General features: G+C 45.5%; 1 protein-coding gene across 1 annotated transcript in view; it reads left to right on the top strand.

Moving 5' to 3' along the window:
* Nucleotides 1-16,561, top strand: part of LOC115084307 (diacylglycerol kinase beta-like) — a 450,875-nt gene that overhangs the window by 370,949 nt on the left and 63,365 nt on the right. The window contains exon 6 of the mRNA XM_029589000.1: nucleotides 6,732-6,805. Within this exon, the coding sequence (XP_029444860.1) occupies nucleotides 6,732-6,805 (74 nt within the window). The remainder of the gene's footprint in view (nucleotides 1-6,731; nucleotides 6,806-16,561) is intronic.

Genomic DNA, 16,561 nt, shown 5'->3' with positions numbered 1-16,561 from the left:
ATCTCAGACTGCTGGCACCATTTCTAATGATGTCAGCAGTGGGACAGAAGCAACTAAGGGGGTTGTTTATCAAAGTGCTATATGGCATTTTCGCATGCGTTAAGGCATTTTTGCATGCGAAAAACGCCATGACGCATGGTATGATGCAAATTAGGAAAAGGGGAGGAGTTTGGGGTGGGATTTGTGGCCAAGTGGGCTGGCTTCGTAATTTATGAAGCCATATTGCACGGCTTTTAACTACACCTTTTTCATTAAGCCTGTTACCCAGATAAGAGAGTCCATCAAGCTAGGCTGAGAGAACATTGCACAAATCTCATCTTTGGTTGAGTTTCCTCACTCCGAAGGTCTTCAAATCTTCACAAGAGAGCACTGTTTTGAAATGAAACAGGAAATTCTGTTATGTATTTGTTTTATTTATTTTTTCCATTTTTATTCTGCATTTTCTAAAAACATTTCAGTGCAAGGTACATTTTGAAATACAAAATGTAAAAATATTCAATATATTTTTACATTTATAACCCTTATATATGTATATATATAACCCTTGCTACAAATAAGGGTAGATTTTCAGAGGGTCACGCACATAACCCCCAAAAACCTACCCCAAACCCCCCCTGCGTGCGCTGAGCCTATCTTGCATGGGCTTCTGGCACGCGCAAAGCCCCGGGACACGCGTAAGTCCCGGGGCTTTCCTGGGGGGAGCGTGTCGGGGGTGTGTCGCGACTCGCGCGTCATTGGGGCGTGTGTTGGGGGGACATGACACGGCCGGCGCGTCATCCGGGGCGGGGCCGCATGCATGGTTCCGGCATGGGGGCGTGGCCACAGCTTCCGGACCAGCCCCCGGACCAGAACATGTCGCACCGGCAGCCGGCCCAGCGTGCGCAAGTTACGCCTGCCTCAAGCAGGCGTAACTTTCGTGACAAAGGTAGGGGGGGTGTAGATAGGGCTGGGGGGGGGGTGGGTTAGGTAGGGGAAGGGAGGGGAAGGTGGGGGGAGGCCGAAGGAAAGTTTCCTCTGAGGCCGCTCTGATTTCGGAGCGGCCTTGGAGGGAACGGAGGCAGGCTGCTCGGCGCGCGCAGGGCAGCCGATTTTGGGCATCCTTCCGTGCGCCGACCCCGGATTTTAATGGATACTCGCGGCTTTGCGCGTATCTATTGAAATCCCGCGTACTCTTGTTCGCACCTGGTGCGCGAACAAAAGTACGCGTGTGTGCAACTTTATAAAATCTACCCCATAATGTTTAAAGTTTTATTATTACCCCTTTCCGATGTAAACCAATATGATATGTGTCATGAATGTCGGTTTAGAAAATAATTAAATAAATATTTAAAGTCACAACTAACAAAACAGTAAAATATGATTAACATATTCCAATATAAATATAATGTTAATTGTTAAATAAAATAGATGTAATAAAACAAGCATATATCAACTATCCTAGATATTATATAGACAGGAGCTGTTGTTATAACATCCCTCTTGTATTAAAAAGAAGAATATAGGTTAAAAATGATCATAACATGTAATCTATAACTTTCTCCCACCTATCAATGTATATTGAGATTGTTTAATACAAAAGCAGATATAAGAACTAAAAAAAAATATATGTACATATCCAAACTACCAAAATAAATCCTCTATATCAAGTCTAAAATATATTGAAGACTCGGGCAACAGTAATGCACAAAAGCTCAGATTTGGGATCCTGTAAAGGCAAAGCAAAATAACCAAGCTTTGCATGGTTTTCAGAGTAAAACCTAATCCATAATAGCACTGATCTTCTTTGGTGTACAGAGTTACAAAGATGACATCCTGAAATTACTCTGTTTTTTATTTCTATCAACCTGAAGCAAAGAGACTTTAAACAAAATCTCTTGAGATGAATGAATTAGTCTTACATTTTCCTTTTTTTTTTTTTCAAATTAATGCACTTTACTAATAACATGTCTACTTTTTTATTCTACACAATATACGGAAGAATAGCCTAGGGTTTAGAGCAACAGCCTGAGAACCAGAGAAGCCAGCGTTCAGTCCTGCTTTTCCCACTGATTCAACACTTCACCCCCTACTGCCACAGATACAACCTTAGGAGGTGTAACGTTGCTAGGATATGATACATAGATATCTTCTCAATCCATGCAGGGTTTATTCATAGCATAACAAGCAATAGCTTCTCTTCACCTTCATTAACTTAAACATAACTATATATAATCTTCTGGACAGGGCATTAAAATGTGAGGATCTGACACTCATTATGGCTAAAGGCCAGTCCTTCAGTAAAGGGTTCAGTAAGAAAGTGATCAAACAGATTGTGTAGTGGGACCCATTCAGAGGCAGAAAGGGCACATATACACTTTGCTTGAGCTGGAAAAGGGAAATCAAATCCTGAGATCTCCCCTCTATGAACCTTACTTTTTTTCTATCCCTCTGGCTGTTACTTATAGACAATTACACCCCAATTAATCTTTGCACCAAGGTGTATGTCGAAACGATGATACTCTGATTAATTTTAAATGTGCTCCATGAAGTTAGCATGCATCACATTTAAAACTATTTCACTCAGTGCAGAATTAAACTCTGGAATTTGTTGCCAGGGGATGTGGTTAGTGCAGTTAGTGTAGCTGGGTTTATAAAACGTTTGGATAAGTTCTTGGAGGAGAAGTCCATTACCTGCTGTTAATCAAGTTCACTTAGAAAATAGCCACTGCTATTACTAGCATCAGTAGCGTGGGATATACTTAGGGGGTCATTTACTAAGCTTTCGCACGCAATACCAGAATGGGGGCAGAGTCGGGGCAGCGTCAGCCCCGGTAGAGGAGGAGTCGGGGCGGCACTGGAGCTGACACTGCGAAGACTGTGCCGACAGTGAAAGGTAAGCACCTTTATCGTTGCCGGTTTCGCGTCAAATAACTACATCTTTTATGGTGTAGTTATTCGGCGCAATGCCGGCAGCGATCGCACCGCAGAGGTGCGATCGCTGCCGGCTAGCGCAGGACCGCCCCCCCCCCCCCGCTTCTCCCCTCCCCACCGCCCCCCGTTACCGCCGGAATTCAAAGAGCCCGACAGTTTTAGTAAATGCAGGCCTTATTTTTTAGGTGCCTGCCAGGTACTTGTAGCCGGTATGCGAATAAGTGCCGGGTCTCTTTGAAGGGGTGGGCCGGGGGGCTCTGGAGCTGAAGTAAGTTGAGAAACAACGGAAAAACAAAGAAAAAGGAGTGTACTGGGTGGGAACTGGGGAATGCCGGAATGCGTTGCCACTTGGAAATTGCAGAAGTCCCTCCCCCCTTGCACGTGTCGCCAGCACATATGCGCGCAGATTATAACATCTGGCGCACATGTGCGAGTGGCCCACGGATTTTCCACCGTGCGCGTGCTGGCACGCTCATGGTAGAAAAATCATCACATCCATGTGTGCGCGCCGGAAGCGCGTGCACATGTACACACGCGCTCAAAGTGGAAAATCTACCCCAAAGTAAGAACTATCAAGGAAGTTATTGATATCCAAATATTCCTCTAGTTAATTGTAAACAATTTTTTCAATGATCTTAACCAGAACTGGCAGGGAGGAAATAGGCTGGAAATTACCTAACTCAAGGGGATCCAAGCCAGGTTTTTTTTTCAGCAGTGGATTCACCACTGCTGTTTTTAACTTTTTAGGAACCATACCTTCAGAGAGGGAGGCATTGTTAAGAGAGCTAATGATAGGGCATAATTCTGTATGCAGTACCTTAAGCAAAGCAGTCATAATGCAGAACTGTCTTTCAACTGATTTAGTATGGGAGATACCTCCACAGATGAGGTAAGGGAGAAAGCACCCCAGGAGGGAGAGGTTAAAAGAGATGTGGGAGAACTTATGGGAACTGAGATGGCAAAGGGCAACTGGGAGCTTTTCTTATCGAAAGACGAAGGAAAAAGCTCACACATAGAATGTATGGTGGTCAAGGAACTGCACGTGAGGGGAGTAACTAAAGAATTAACTTTTTTTTTTTTTTTTAATGTTTATTGAGTTTTGTTCAACAGATTAATACTAGAGATGTGAATCGTGTCCTCGATCGTCTTGACGATCGATTTCGGCTGGGAGGGGGAGGGAATCGTATTGTTGCCGTTTGGGGGGGTAAAATATTGTGAAAAATCGAAAAATCGTAAAATCGCAAAACCGGCACATTAAAACCCCCTAAAACCCACCCCCGACCCTTTAAATTAAATCCCCCACCCCCAATGACTTAAATAACCTGGGGGTCCAGCGGCGGTCCGGAACGACAGCGGTCCGGAACGGGCTCCTGCTACTGAATCTTGTTGTCTTCAGCCGGCGCCATTTTCCAAAATGGCGCCGAAAAATGGCGGCGGCCATAGACGAACACGATTGGACGGCAGGAGGTCCTTCCGGACCCCCGCTGGACTTTTGGCAAGTCTTGTGGGGGTCAGGAGGCCCCCCCCAAGCTGGCCAAAAGTTCCTGGAGGTCCAGCGGGGGTCAGGGAGCGATTTCCCGCCTCGAATCGTTTTCCGTACGGAAAATGGCGCCGGCAGGAGATCGACTGCAGGAGGTCGTTCAGCGAGGCGCCGGAACCCTCGCTGAACGACCTCCTGCAGTCGATCTCCTGCCGGCGCCATTTTCCGTACGGAAAACGATTCGCGGCGGGAAATCGCTCCCTGACCCCCGCTGGACCTCCAGGAACTTTTGGCCAGCTTGGGGGGGGCCTCCTGACCCCCACAAGACTTGCCAAAAGTCCAGCGGGGGTCCGGAAGGACCTCCTGCCGTCCAATCGTGTTCGTTTATGGCCGCCGCCATTTTTCGGCGCCATTTTGGAAAATGGCGCCGGCTGAAGACAACAAGATTCAGTAGCAGGAGCCCGTTCCGGACCGCTGCCATTCCGGACCCCCGCTGGACCCCCAGGTTATTTAAGTCATTTGGGGGGGGGTTCGGGAGGGTGGGGGATTTAATTTAAAGGGTCGGGGGTGGGTTTTAGTGTGCCGGCTCACGATTCTAACGATTTATAATGATAAATCGTTAGAATCTCTATTGTATTGTGTTCCATAACGGTTTAAGACGATATTAAAATTATCGGACGATAATTTTAATCGTCCTAAAACGATTCACATCCCTAATTAATACATGACATATAACAAACCAATTCTTAATAGCTCACATGGGTGAGAAGCGGCGGCAGTGATTAGAAATAATAGGCTAACTTTAAGATAGCCGTATATATTCAGCGGCACAACTATGCTACTGAATAATACTCTGCTAGTTAGCAGGATGTGTTTATCCAGCTATCTAGATGAGCTGCACAGCAGCTGAAAATGGACCCATTTGGGGGGTTTTTGCATTTATTCCCAATGCTTATCTTTTATTTCTTTATTTGTCATATATCCATACTATTCAGTCAATACTAACAATGGTTAATGTGGTCCACTTAATATAGGATGTTATAGTTGACTACTAGGGATGTGCTTCTTTTTAATGACATACACTGAAACTATAAACCAATTCACAATATTTTGGGGTTTTTTAAATTTTTCATTTAGGGGCTATTAAAACCTTCCCTTTAGTGTGTACCATTTTGATTTAGTGTGCACCTTACAATTCAAATATTGCTCCCTAAACAAAAAATAAATAAAAAAAAACCTAATGAAGCAAAAAATAAATAACTAAATAAATGAAGAAGGGAAAATTTAAACTTTCAGTTTATTTCATTTTGTCTATGCACACCCCTCCAGAGGTTTAGTTAACTTCCTACCAATGGGATGCACTGTTTTGCGCAACCAGACTGAAAAAAATCATATGTTTGTAAATATATTATTTTTTCTATTTAGTTATGTTTACATTTTTCTTATCAATTTTACTCCTCTGCCTATGATTAATATTTTCTTTCTTCTGTCAGCTAGAACACTAACTTCTCACTGCCCACTATCAGTTTGCTCTCTGGGCTCCCTTTTCCATGGTTAGGCTTAGCTCTCCTTTATAACCATCTTTGGGGGTCATTTTCCAAAGGTATTGCACACAAAAAGTCCTTTTTCACGTGCGATACCTAGATTGGGGTGGGTTCTGGGCAGTGTCAGCCCTGGAAGAGGAGGAGTCGGGGCAGACGCCTCAAAGACATCGCAGATGGCGAAAAGGTAAAGAGCCTTATCGCCGTCAGTAACGCGGCCAATAGCACCACCTTTCATGGTGGCGCTATTAGTTTGCGAAAGCCGGCAGCGATCGCACCGTGGTGGTGCAATGCTGCCGGCTTTCGCAGGCATGCCCCCTGCGTCGCCCCCGCCCCCCATTACCGCTGGATTTTCTAAGTTCTGCGAACTTAGAACATCCAGGCCTTTATGATCTTGCTTCCTTTGCTCAGAATTGTCACTTCAGTGTTGTTCCCACTATGCTTCAATTTATTGTTTGTTTCCATTGCTAACATCAAGAATTCATAGCATATTAGCAACTGAAGCAGCTGATTATCTTCCTACTGGAATATGATCTTTGATGTGACCTCTGATCTGAGGAAGAGAGACTTATGAACCCACAGTGAATTTGTGTACTGCAGAACTTTGGGGATCAAGAAAAAACTTAAATTTGAGTTTGAAATTTGTAAACATAATTTTGTTCTAAAAGTGTTTTAATGAAGACTGATGGATGATCCAAATAATATATTACATTTTATCAACATTAAATATTCTTTCTCCCATTTAATGTCTTATAGCATTGATATGTAATAATTAATTCATTCCCAATCTTTTGTCTTAGATCACTCCAGTTTCAAGCACACGACCACTGTTAGTTTTTGTAAACCCTAAAAGTGGTGGGAAACAAGGTGAAAGGTATGTTTCTTTTTTGTATGTTTACTTTATCTTCTTATTTGAGCTCACTATGCTAAATTTCCTTGAAAACACAAATTAATGGAAATGTTGTACACGTGTCCTTTTAAATTATCAGTTTTGTATTTTACTGGTTTGGTAAAATATCTATAATGGTATTAAATTACTTATTGTGTCTTAGTGGGAATTTTATGTACCATATCTGCAGATATTTAAAATGAATACTAAAGTTTCTTATTGAACTTTGAAATGAACACATTTGTATCTCTAAATCTACAAGCTAAAGGATTTACATGCACACTTTTACAAGTAAAGGAATATAAATGCAAAATAGTGATGGCCAAGCAGAATATCTGATTCCAGTATATCTGATCACAATCAACCCAGAATGTATATAACTTTGAGCCAACTTATTTTGACTTCTGGTATGGGAGGCTCAGTATTGGAACTTCCACCACCAGAATTTTCAGAAACTACTGATACTTTAATTTGAGTCTTCATCATTGCCTGGAAATTATGATTTAAAAAAAATAATAGCAAAAGAACTGTTGGTTCATTTGAATAACAAAAGTTCTTAGATGAAAGAGCACTTTTTGACTATCCAGACTTGATAGATTCAGACTGAAAGGACTTACTGTGTAGGGATGTGAATCGTGTCCTCGATCGTCTTAACGATCAATTTCGGCTGGGAGGGGGAGGGAATCGTATTGTTGCCGTTTGGGGGGGGGTAAAATATCATGAAAAATCGTGAAAAATCGTGAAAAATCTAAAAATCGCAAAACCGGCACATTAAAACCCCCTAAAACCCACCCCCGACCCTTTAAATTAAATCCCCCACCCTCCCGAACCCCCCCCAAATGACTTAAATAACCTGCGGGTCCGGCAGCGGTCCGGAACGGGCTCCTGCTCCTGAATCTTGTCTTCAGCCGGCGCCATTTTCCAAAATGGCGCCGAAAAATGGCGGCGGCCATAGACGAACACGATTGGATGGCAGGAGGTCCTTCCGGACCCCCGCTGGACTTTTGGCAAGTCTCGTGGGGGTCAGGAGGCCCCCCACAAGCTGGCCAAAAGTTCCTGGAGGTCCAGCGGGGGTCAGGGAGCGATTTCCCGCCGCGAATCGTTTTCGTACGGAAAATGGCGCCGGCAGGAGATTGACTGCAGGAGGTTGTTCAGCGAGGCGCCGGAACCCTCGCTGAACGACCTCCTGCAGTCGATCTCCTGCCGGCGCCATTTTCCGTACGAAAACGATTCGCGGCGGGAAATCGCTCCCTGACCCCCGCTGGACCTCCAGGAACTTTTGGCCAGCTTGTGGGGGGCCTCCTGACCCCCACGAGACTTGCCAAAAGTCCAGCGGGGGTCCGGAAGGACCTCCTGCCGTCCAATCGTGTTCGTCTATGGCCGCCGCCATTTTTCGGCGCCATTTTGGAAAATGGCGCCGGCTGAAGACAACAAGATTCAGGAGCAGGAGCCCGTTCCGGACCGCTACCGTTCCGGACCGCCGCTGGACCCGCAGGTTATTTAAGTCATTTGGGGGGGGTTCGGGAGGGTGGGGGATTTAATTTAAAGGGTCGGGGGTGGGTTTTAGGGGGTTTTAGTGTGCCGGCTCACGATTCTAACGATTTATAACGATAAATCGTTAGAATCTCTATTGTATTGTGTTCCATAACTGTTTAAGACGATATTAAAATTATCGGACGATAATTTTAATCGTCCTAAAACGATTCACATCCCTATTACTGTGTTCACCTTGCATCAGAAGAAATGTTTACAAGGAGATATAAGGACATACGTACTCTTGGGTGTGAGCATTAATATCTTCAATAAACACATGTTAACATAGGCATTAACACATGCGAATTGCATGTGTTAACCTGTTCCCAATAGTGATGTTAATGTGAATGAAATGGGGACATTTTTTCTAATGGACTCATTAAGTATGAGTGTTGACAGTACTATTCAGAGTTAATGATAAAAATGGTTAATGTGGGCTACTTGAAGCAGGATAGTTAACTATAGTTTCAGAGGTGTAGTTAACTTTCCTGCCAGTGGCATGTTTATGCTTGCCACCAGACTGAAAAACAGGTTTCTAGATTCCCCACTTCCAAGAAGAAATTTGGGGTGGTGGGCCAAGAGATACAGATTAGAGCTTTCTTTTTTCTATTTTTGGAATGGGGAGGGCTGAGCACTGAAGCCCCAAATTCTTTTTTTGGGTAGGTGAACAAGTAAGTTGTAAGTGCATATGTGGGAGTAGTAGAAGTTTACATTTCTTCTTTAGAGAAGGTTACGGGTTTGGTTTGGGGGCACCCAGAGTATGTGGGTTTTTTAGAGGTTTGGGAACTTCTGCTCGTTAATTGATCCTTTCATTTTTGGCTGTGTGGATCTGGGAAGCCTTCCATGGCTGCATTCTATGGCTATTTTAATGCCTTTTTATTTTGCATCTCATTAGTTTTGTACACTGGGCATTAAAACCCAATCTACTGCTGTCTTTTGAACCAACAGATAACTTGCATTACTATTCGGTGCTGATTAGTACAGAGACCCCATATTAAGTTACAATGAATTTCTTTGTCTTTCTTCTTTCATAATCATCCAACAGCACTGACATAGAATCTGCTGTCAGAGCTTGGAGGTTTTTCTAAGAATGTGTGGGAACTCCCACGCATGGTTGCTGTCTGTCTTTCTTCATCCGAGCTAACACACAGATGGATTCCCTCTCTCACAAATGTTTTGGCATTTTTGCTTTTCTGTCAAATTTGCAAGTTTTCTTTTCATGTCGCTGCCTCTGCAGAACTTCAAAATGTTCTAACCAAACAAAAAAGGTAATTACAATGGAAAAATCCAAGTTGAAAAAGCCCACAGGTAGAGGGTTCAAGGCCTGTGGATGTGAGCATTAAGTGGTCCATTTTCTGCCTCTGTGTGGCTCAGCTAGTTAGCCAGATAAACTAGCAGGGTAAAATTCAGAGGCATGGTTGCACTACTGAATATCCCTGGCAATCTTAAAGTTAGACGGTTATATCTAATCGGCTAACTTTAGGAGAGCCCTACGGCCCTACCAGAGTTAGCCGTATCGCAGTAACCCTGAATTTTGGAGTTAGCCGCTTAACTTATGTGTCTAACTCTGCTTATCCTGGAAGCGCCTACTGACTTATACGGCTAAATTCTAGTCATTATGTGGCTAGAATTTAGCCACATACAGCTTTCAATATAGCTGGGTAGCCATTTAGACAGTTATCCATCTAAATGACTTTTGAATATTGACCTCTACATGATCTTCATGAATATCCAAGTTGTCTGCTACCATTACTTGGATCCAGACCATGCGCTTTCCAATTGACCAAATTGTAACAGAATGTACTTGCGGGTGCTCAGATCTGCAACTAGAAGATGGAAGACCTGTGGAAGTAGGTGTCAGGTTAGGCCCGAAGTCTCAGCGCAAGGGTGGGCAACATGAGCAAAGTAGCCAATCTTCCTCCTGGAATGAGGCCTCTTTGGAGTCTCAGTGCCAAAAGAAGCATCAGAGATTGCTTCAGGATTTGACTTCAACCTGTTCCTGCTAGTCTTCTGGGAAGGATACCTATTAGATTCCAGTTTCCAGATCCACCAGAGACAAGGGTTTGAGCTTGTTATAGAATCCCAAGGTGCAGGGTTATAGAATCCCAAGGTGTTGGGCTGGCTTGGAGAGATATATTATTTTCAATTTCATCCATTTTTCTGGAGTGACAAAAATTCCAGCTTTTTTAAACTGATTTTTTTTTAATACAAATTACTTAGTCTCTCTGTGCACTGGGCTTCACTGGGCAGTTTAACAGACTGAACCTAACTATTGGGTGGGTCTGTGCAGTCAAGTGCCCAGGGAGTCTGCCTCTTTTTTGCTTACAAGCAAGCAGCTTCTGTGTACACACCACACACATTAGTGCACAGCCAGGCACCGTGACAGTGGGCAGGGGGTAGTTGTAACAGACTGAACCTAACTATCGGGTGGGTCTGTGCAGTCAAGTGCCCAGGGAGTCTGCCTCTTTTGTGCTTACAAGCAAGCAGCTTCTGTGTGCACGCCACACACATTAGTGCACAGCCAGGCACGGTGACAGTGGGCAGTGGGTAGTTTTAACAGACTGAACCTAACTATTGGGTAGGTCTGTGCAGTCAAGTGCCCAGGGAGTCTGCCTCTTTTGTGCTTACAAGCAAGCAGCGTCTCTGTGTACACACCACACACATTAGTGCACAGCCAGACACCGTGACAGTGGGCAGTGGGTAGTTTTAACAGACTGAACCTAACTATTGGGTAGGTCTGTGCAGTCAAGTGCCCAGGGAGTCTGCCTCTTTTGTGCTTACAAGCAAGCAGCGTCTCTGTGTACACACCACACACATTAGTGCCCAGCCAGACACCGTGACAGTGGGCAGTGGGTAGTTTTAACAGACTGAACCTAACTATCGGGTGGGTCTGTGCAGTCAAGTGCCCAGGGAGTCTGCCTCTTTTGTGCTTACAAGCAAGCAGCATCTCTGTGTACACACCACACACATTAGTGCACAGCCAGACACCGTGACAGTGGGCAGTGGGTAGTTTTAACAGACTGAACCTAACTATTGGGTAGGTCTGTGCAGTCAAGTGCCCAGGGAGTCTGCCTCTTTTGTGCTTACAAGCAAGCAGCGTCTCTGTGTACACACCACACACATTAGTGCCCAGCCAGACACCGTGACAGTGGGCAGTGGGTAGTTTTAACAGACTGAACCTAACTATTGGGTGGGTCTGTGCAGTCAAGTGCCCAGGGAGTCTGCCTCTTTTGTGCTTACAAGCAAGCAGTGTCTCTGTATACACATCACACACATTAGTGCACAGCCAGTCACCGTGACAGTAGGCAGTGTTACTACTCAGTGACATTAAATCCGTAATGTCAGGGAAAGAGAGATGTAGTCGAGTGATTGGGACTGGCAGAGGAGGCACCTCAAAAGACACTAGTGCAACACCACCAGTACAGCTAAAAAGGCAACTGTCACAATCAACTCTTTGTAGGGGATGGCAGTTCCATGCAAAAAAAAAAAATGAAATCTGACCATGATGCATTGCCATTGCCACCACTTGTTTCTGGCCCTGCAGTTTTGGAGGTGAGGGAAGGGGAGGCAGAGTTATGCCAGACAAAATGTAGACACCCAAAAGCAGCAGGGGGACAGAAGTCTCGACTAACACTTAGCGTTGACAAGGTAGCACAGTCACTGTTTGCTTCTGATTCAGATGAAGAATCTTCTTGTGTGGGATTCTCATCAGAAACGGAAGAAGTAATAGCTGACGAATCTTCGGTAGAATCAGTTAGTCCTGTCTTAGCCTCCACAAATGTGCAGCAGGGGAGAGATGAAAGTGATGAGGAGGAGGAAGAGCAGTCAGCACAGGCACAGAGGGTGACTGAGGCCCCCCCTGGCATTGCTTCTCAGGGTGCATCCACTACCTCAGCTCCAGTGCCAGCATCCACCCCCAAGGTGTTAGAGAGGGGAGGATCACGAAAAACATCTGCGATCTGGAGACACTTTAAAGTGACGGAAGACCCGCGTTATGCTCGGTGTAATTACTGTGCCAGGGATATTAGCAGAGGCAAGCAACTGAGACATCTATCTAATTTTGGCATGAACCATCATATGAAGAGGCAACACCCAACAAGATTACTGCCATCTGGGGATGGTGGCAGTACCAGTCGGGGGACCCCTTCCAACCAGTGTGCAGTGGTAGGAAAGCAGCAGAGTCTGCCCACACCCTCATCCCCTTCTAGCAGTCAGGTGGCAGGCCAGCAACCCCCTGACATGTGGCAGAAGCGACAATCCACCATGGAGGAAATGGGGTGGAGTGCGGTAACGCTATCCCGGGGTAGGAGGCAGGCAGCCTCAAAAGTTGTAACCAGGACCATTGGGGAAATGATTGCCCTTGATGACCAGCCCTTGCAGTTAGTGGAGAATGTGGGTTTCAAGCGTTTTTTGAAGGTCGTACTTCCATATTACAAAATCCCCTCCAGAACCACATTTAGTAGAAAGGTCATCCCCAGCCTGTACAAGCAGTATCGCAGTCACATGCAAGCACTGCTAGCTAAGGCAGAGGGAATAGTGCATTTCACCTGCGATATCTGGACCGCCATGAGTGATGCACACTCTTACCTCTCTCTGACAGCACACTGGTGGGACATGGCTGAGGCAGGGACAGCCAGCAGCTCTATTACTGAAGAAGTATCAGGGTGGATGTGGGCTTACTGCACACCCACCTGACGGACCAGGCCCATACCGCAGCCAATATTCTAGCATGCATCAGACAGATGCTGGAGGGCTGGCAACTACACCAGCAAGACAGGAAAATGCAGGTAGGGTTCTTTGTCACAGACAATGGTGCAAGCATGGTTAAGGCAATAACCGATGGGCGCTTTAAGAACATCCGATGTTTTGCACACACTCTGCAACTGGTAGTGATGTCATCTCTGGGCTTGGAATCCAATCACAAAGAGAATGAATACCTGCATAAGTTAATACAGAAGTGCAGGAACATAGCAGCACACTTCCACAGAAGTGTCAAGGCGGGGCAGGTTCTCTGACAAAAGCAGACTGATTTGGATATGCCTCACAAGCGTCTCATTCAAGATATTGCCACCCGGTGGAATTCCACCTTTATGATGCTGGAGAGGTTACTGGAGCTGCAGACACCCCTTCATGAACTTTCTGGTACAATGGACATAGGTGTGCAGAATCCCCTAGGGCATCATGATTGGTTAGTCATGAGTCAGTTGGTAAAAATTCTGCAGCCCTTCAAGGATGTCACGGAGGAGCTGAGTTTCAGAAGTGCCACCTTGGCTGACATCATCCCTATAGTTAATTTCCTGGATGAACATTTGGAGGCCTTTAAACGGGAAGAGGGAATGACAGTTGAGGTGCTGCAGTGTCTGGACATTTTGCAGCAGCAGCTGAAAGACAGATTAAGGCCTTTAACAGACGACCGCACATACATGCTCGGCTCAGTCTGTGATCCCCGTATGAAAGGGAAACTCGCCCTACAGTCCAATTGTCTGTCATTTGTGAAGGAGCTGCTGTTAACAAAAGTCCGTGAACAGGAGTGCCATAGGTGGAGACAGATTAGGCTTGAAGCAGAGGTGGAAACAGCAGGCCCTTCAGAGAGTTGTGCTGCTAGCCCAAGCAGGAGCAGCACTGTGTCAGCGACAGATAGTACCTCCTCTTCCACGTCAGAACGCCCAAGGCATGTTGCCCATAAAGATTCATCAATTGTGCAATGGGCGAGAGAGAAAGCAGCTGGCATGAGTGACTCTGAGCCTGCCCAAGCAAAGGAGACACAAGCACAGCTGTCAGTGACACGGTATCTCTCATAGTCGATAGAGAACATGCAGTCAGATCCGCTGGCATATTGGGCACACAAGTCCACTGTCTGGTCACACCTAGCCAAAGTGGCACAGCAATATCTGTCATGTCCACCAACCAGTGTGCCCAGTGAACGTGTCTTTTCAATGACAGGGGATATCATGAGCCCTCACCGCTCAAGGCTGGCACCAGAGTTGATGGAAATGCTAGTGTTTTTGAAAGTAAACCTGCCTTTGCTTGGTTTTCTAAATTTTCCCTGTGAATGGCAAGATGGATAAAAGCAATTCAAAGCCTTGCAGCAGCTCCAATTGCCTCCTATGCTCCAGATAATATAAGCACTGCAGCACATGTTCCTGACCTCAAACGCTGTGCCTGACCATCAACTGTCCAGGCCTTATGTTCCTACAAGTGTTTGACCTCGATTGCTGTGCCTGTCAGTCCAGGCCTTATGTACCTAGGAGGGATTGACTTCTGTCCTCAACTGCTTTGCCTGTCAGTCCAGGCCTTATGTTCCTACAAGTGTTTGAACTCGATTGCTCTGCCTGTCAGTCCAGGCCTTATGTCCCTAGGTGGGATTGACTTCTGTCCTCAACTGCTTTGCCTGTCCGTCCAGGCCTTATGTTCCTAAAAATGTTTGGCCTTGATTGCTCTGCCTGTCCGTCCAGGCCTTATGTTTCTACAAGTGTTTGATCTCGATTGCTCTGCCTGTCCGTCCAGGCCTTTTGTTCCTACATGTGTTTGACCTCGATTGCTGTGCCTGTCAGTCCAGGCCTTATGTCCGTAGGTGGGATTGACTTCTGTCCTCGACTGCTTTGCCTGTCAGTCCAGGCCTTATGTTCCTACAAGTGTTTGACCTCGATTGCTCTGCCTGTCCGTCCAGGCCTTATGTTCCTACAAGTGTTTGACCTCGATTGCTCTGCCTGTCCATCCAGGCCTTATGTCCAGTCCTAATGGCTGAACCCTCATTGCAAAGGGAAACCTCAGTCCCTGGCAGTTAAAACTAGTACTCCTTCACAGCATTGATCCTTAAATAAATCAAAGAGTTTTCTTTAGTTTCAGGGCAGAGAAGAGAACTTCCTTCGTCTTGCTTATGAAGTCATGATCTGTTTGCAAATGATTAAATCCGAACAATTTGTACCATTATACACTCTAGTGGCCAATCCATTCCAAGGAATCCCTTTCCTGCTCTTAGGAAAGGGAACTCTCCCTGGTGTTGCAGCCTATCTCTTAGGACCTGTTGACCCATGTTTAACCGCTGTTCACATGGCACCCTGCTCCCTGTCGCCACACTTTGAAGGCTCGTGCACTCTAGGGGCGAACCCATTCTAGGGAGCCCTTTCCTGCTCTTGGGAAAGGGAACTCTCCCCGGTGTTGCAGCCTATCTCTTAGGACCTGTTGACCCATGTTTAACCGCTGTTCACATGGCACCCTGCTCCCTGTCGCCACACTTTGAAGGCTCGTGCTCCACTCTAGGGGCCAACCCAATCCAAGGAAGTACTTTCCTGCTCTTAGGAAAGGGAACTCTCCATGGTGTTGCAGCCTATCTCTTAGGACCTGTTGACCCATGTTGAACTGCTGCTTAGGGGCAAGCTCATTCTAGGGAGACCTTTCCTGCTCATAGGAAAGGGAACATAAGAACATAAGAAAATGCCATACTGGGTCAGACTAAGGGTCCATCAAGCCCAGCATCCTGTTTCCAACAGTGGCCAATCCAGGCCATAAGAACCTGGCAAGAACCCAGAAACTAAGTCTATTCCATGTTACCATTGCTAATGGCAGTGGCTATTCTCTAAGTGAACTTAATAGCAGGTAATGGACTTCTCCTCCAAGAAATCATCCAATCCTTTTTTTAAACACAGCTATACTAACTGCACTAACCACATCCTCTGGCAACAAATTCCAGAGTTTAATTGTGCATTGAGTAAAAAAGAACTTTCTCCGATTAGTTTTAAATGTGCCCCATGCTAACTTCATGGAGTGCCCCCTAGTCTTTCTACTATCCGAAAGAGTAAATAACCGATTCACATCTACCTGTTCTAGACCTCTCATGATTTTAAACACCTCTATCATATCCCTCCTCAGTCGTCTCTTCTCCAAGCTGAAAAGTCCTAACCTCTTTAGTCTTTCCTCATAGGGAAGTTGCTCCATTCCCCTTATCATTTTGGTAGCCCTTCTCTGTACCTTCTCCATCGCAATTATATCTTTTTTGAGATACGGTGACCAGAATTGTACACAGTATTCAAGGTGCGGTCTCACCATGGAGCGATACAGAGGCATTATGACATTTTCCGTTTTATTCACCATTCCCTTTCTAATAATTCCCAACATTCTGTTTGCTTTTTTGACTGCCGCAGCACACTGAACCGACAATTTCAATGTGTTATCCACTATGACACCTAGATCTCTTTCTTGGGTTGT

Source organism: Rhinatrema bivittatum, chromosome 2 (genome assembly GCF_901001135.1).
Source record: "Rhinatrema bivittatum chromosome 2, aRhiBiv1.1, whole genome shotgun sequence".
Classification (NCBI taxonomy): domain Eukaryota; kingdom Metazoa; phylum Chordata; class Amphibia; order Gymnophiona; family Rhinatrematidae; genus Rhinatrema; species Rhinatrema bivittatum.
This window is presented reverse-complemented; position numbering and strand designations above follow the sequence as displayed.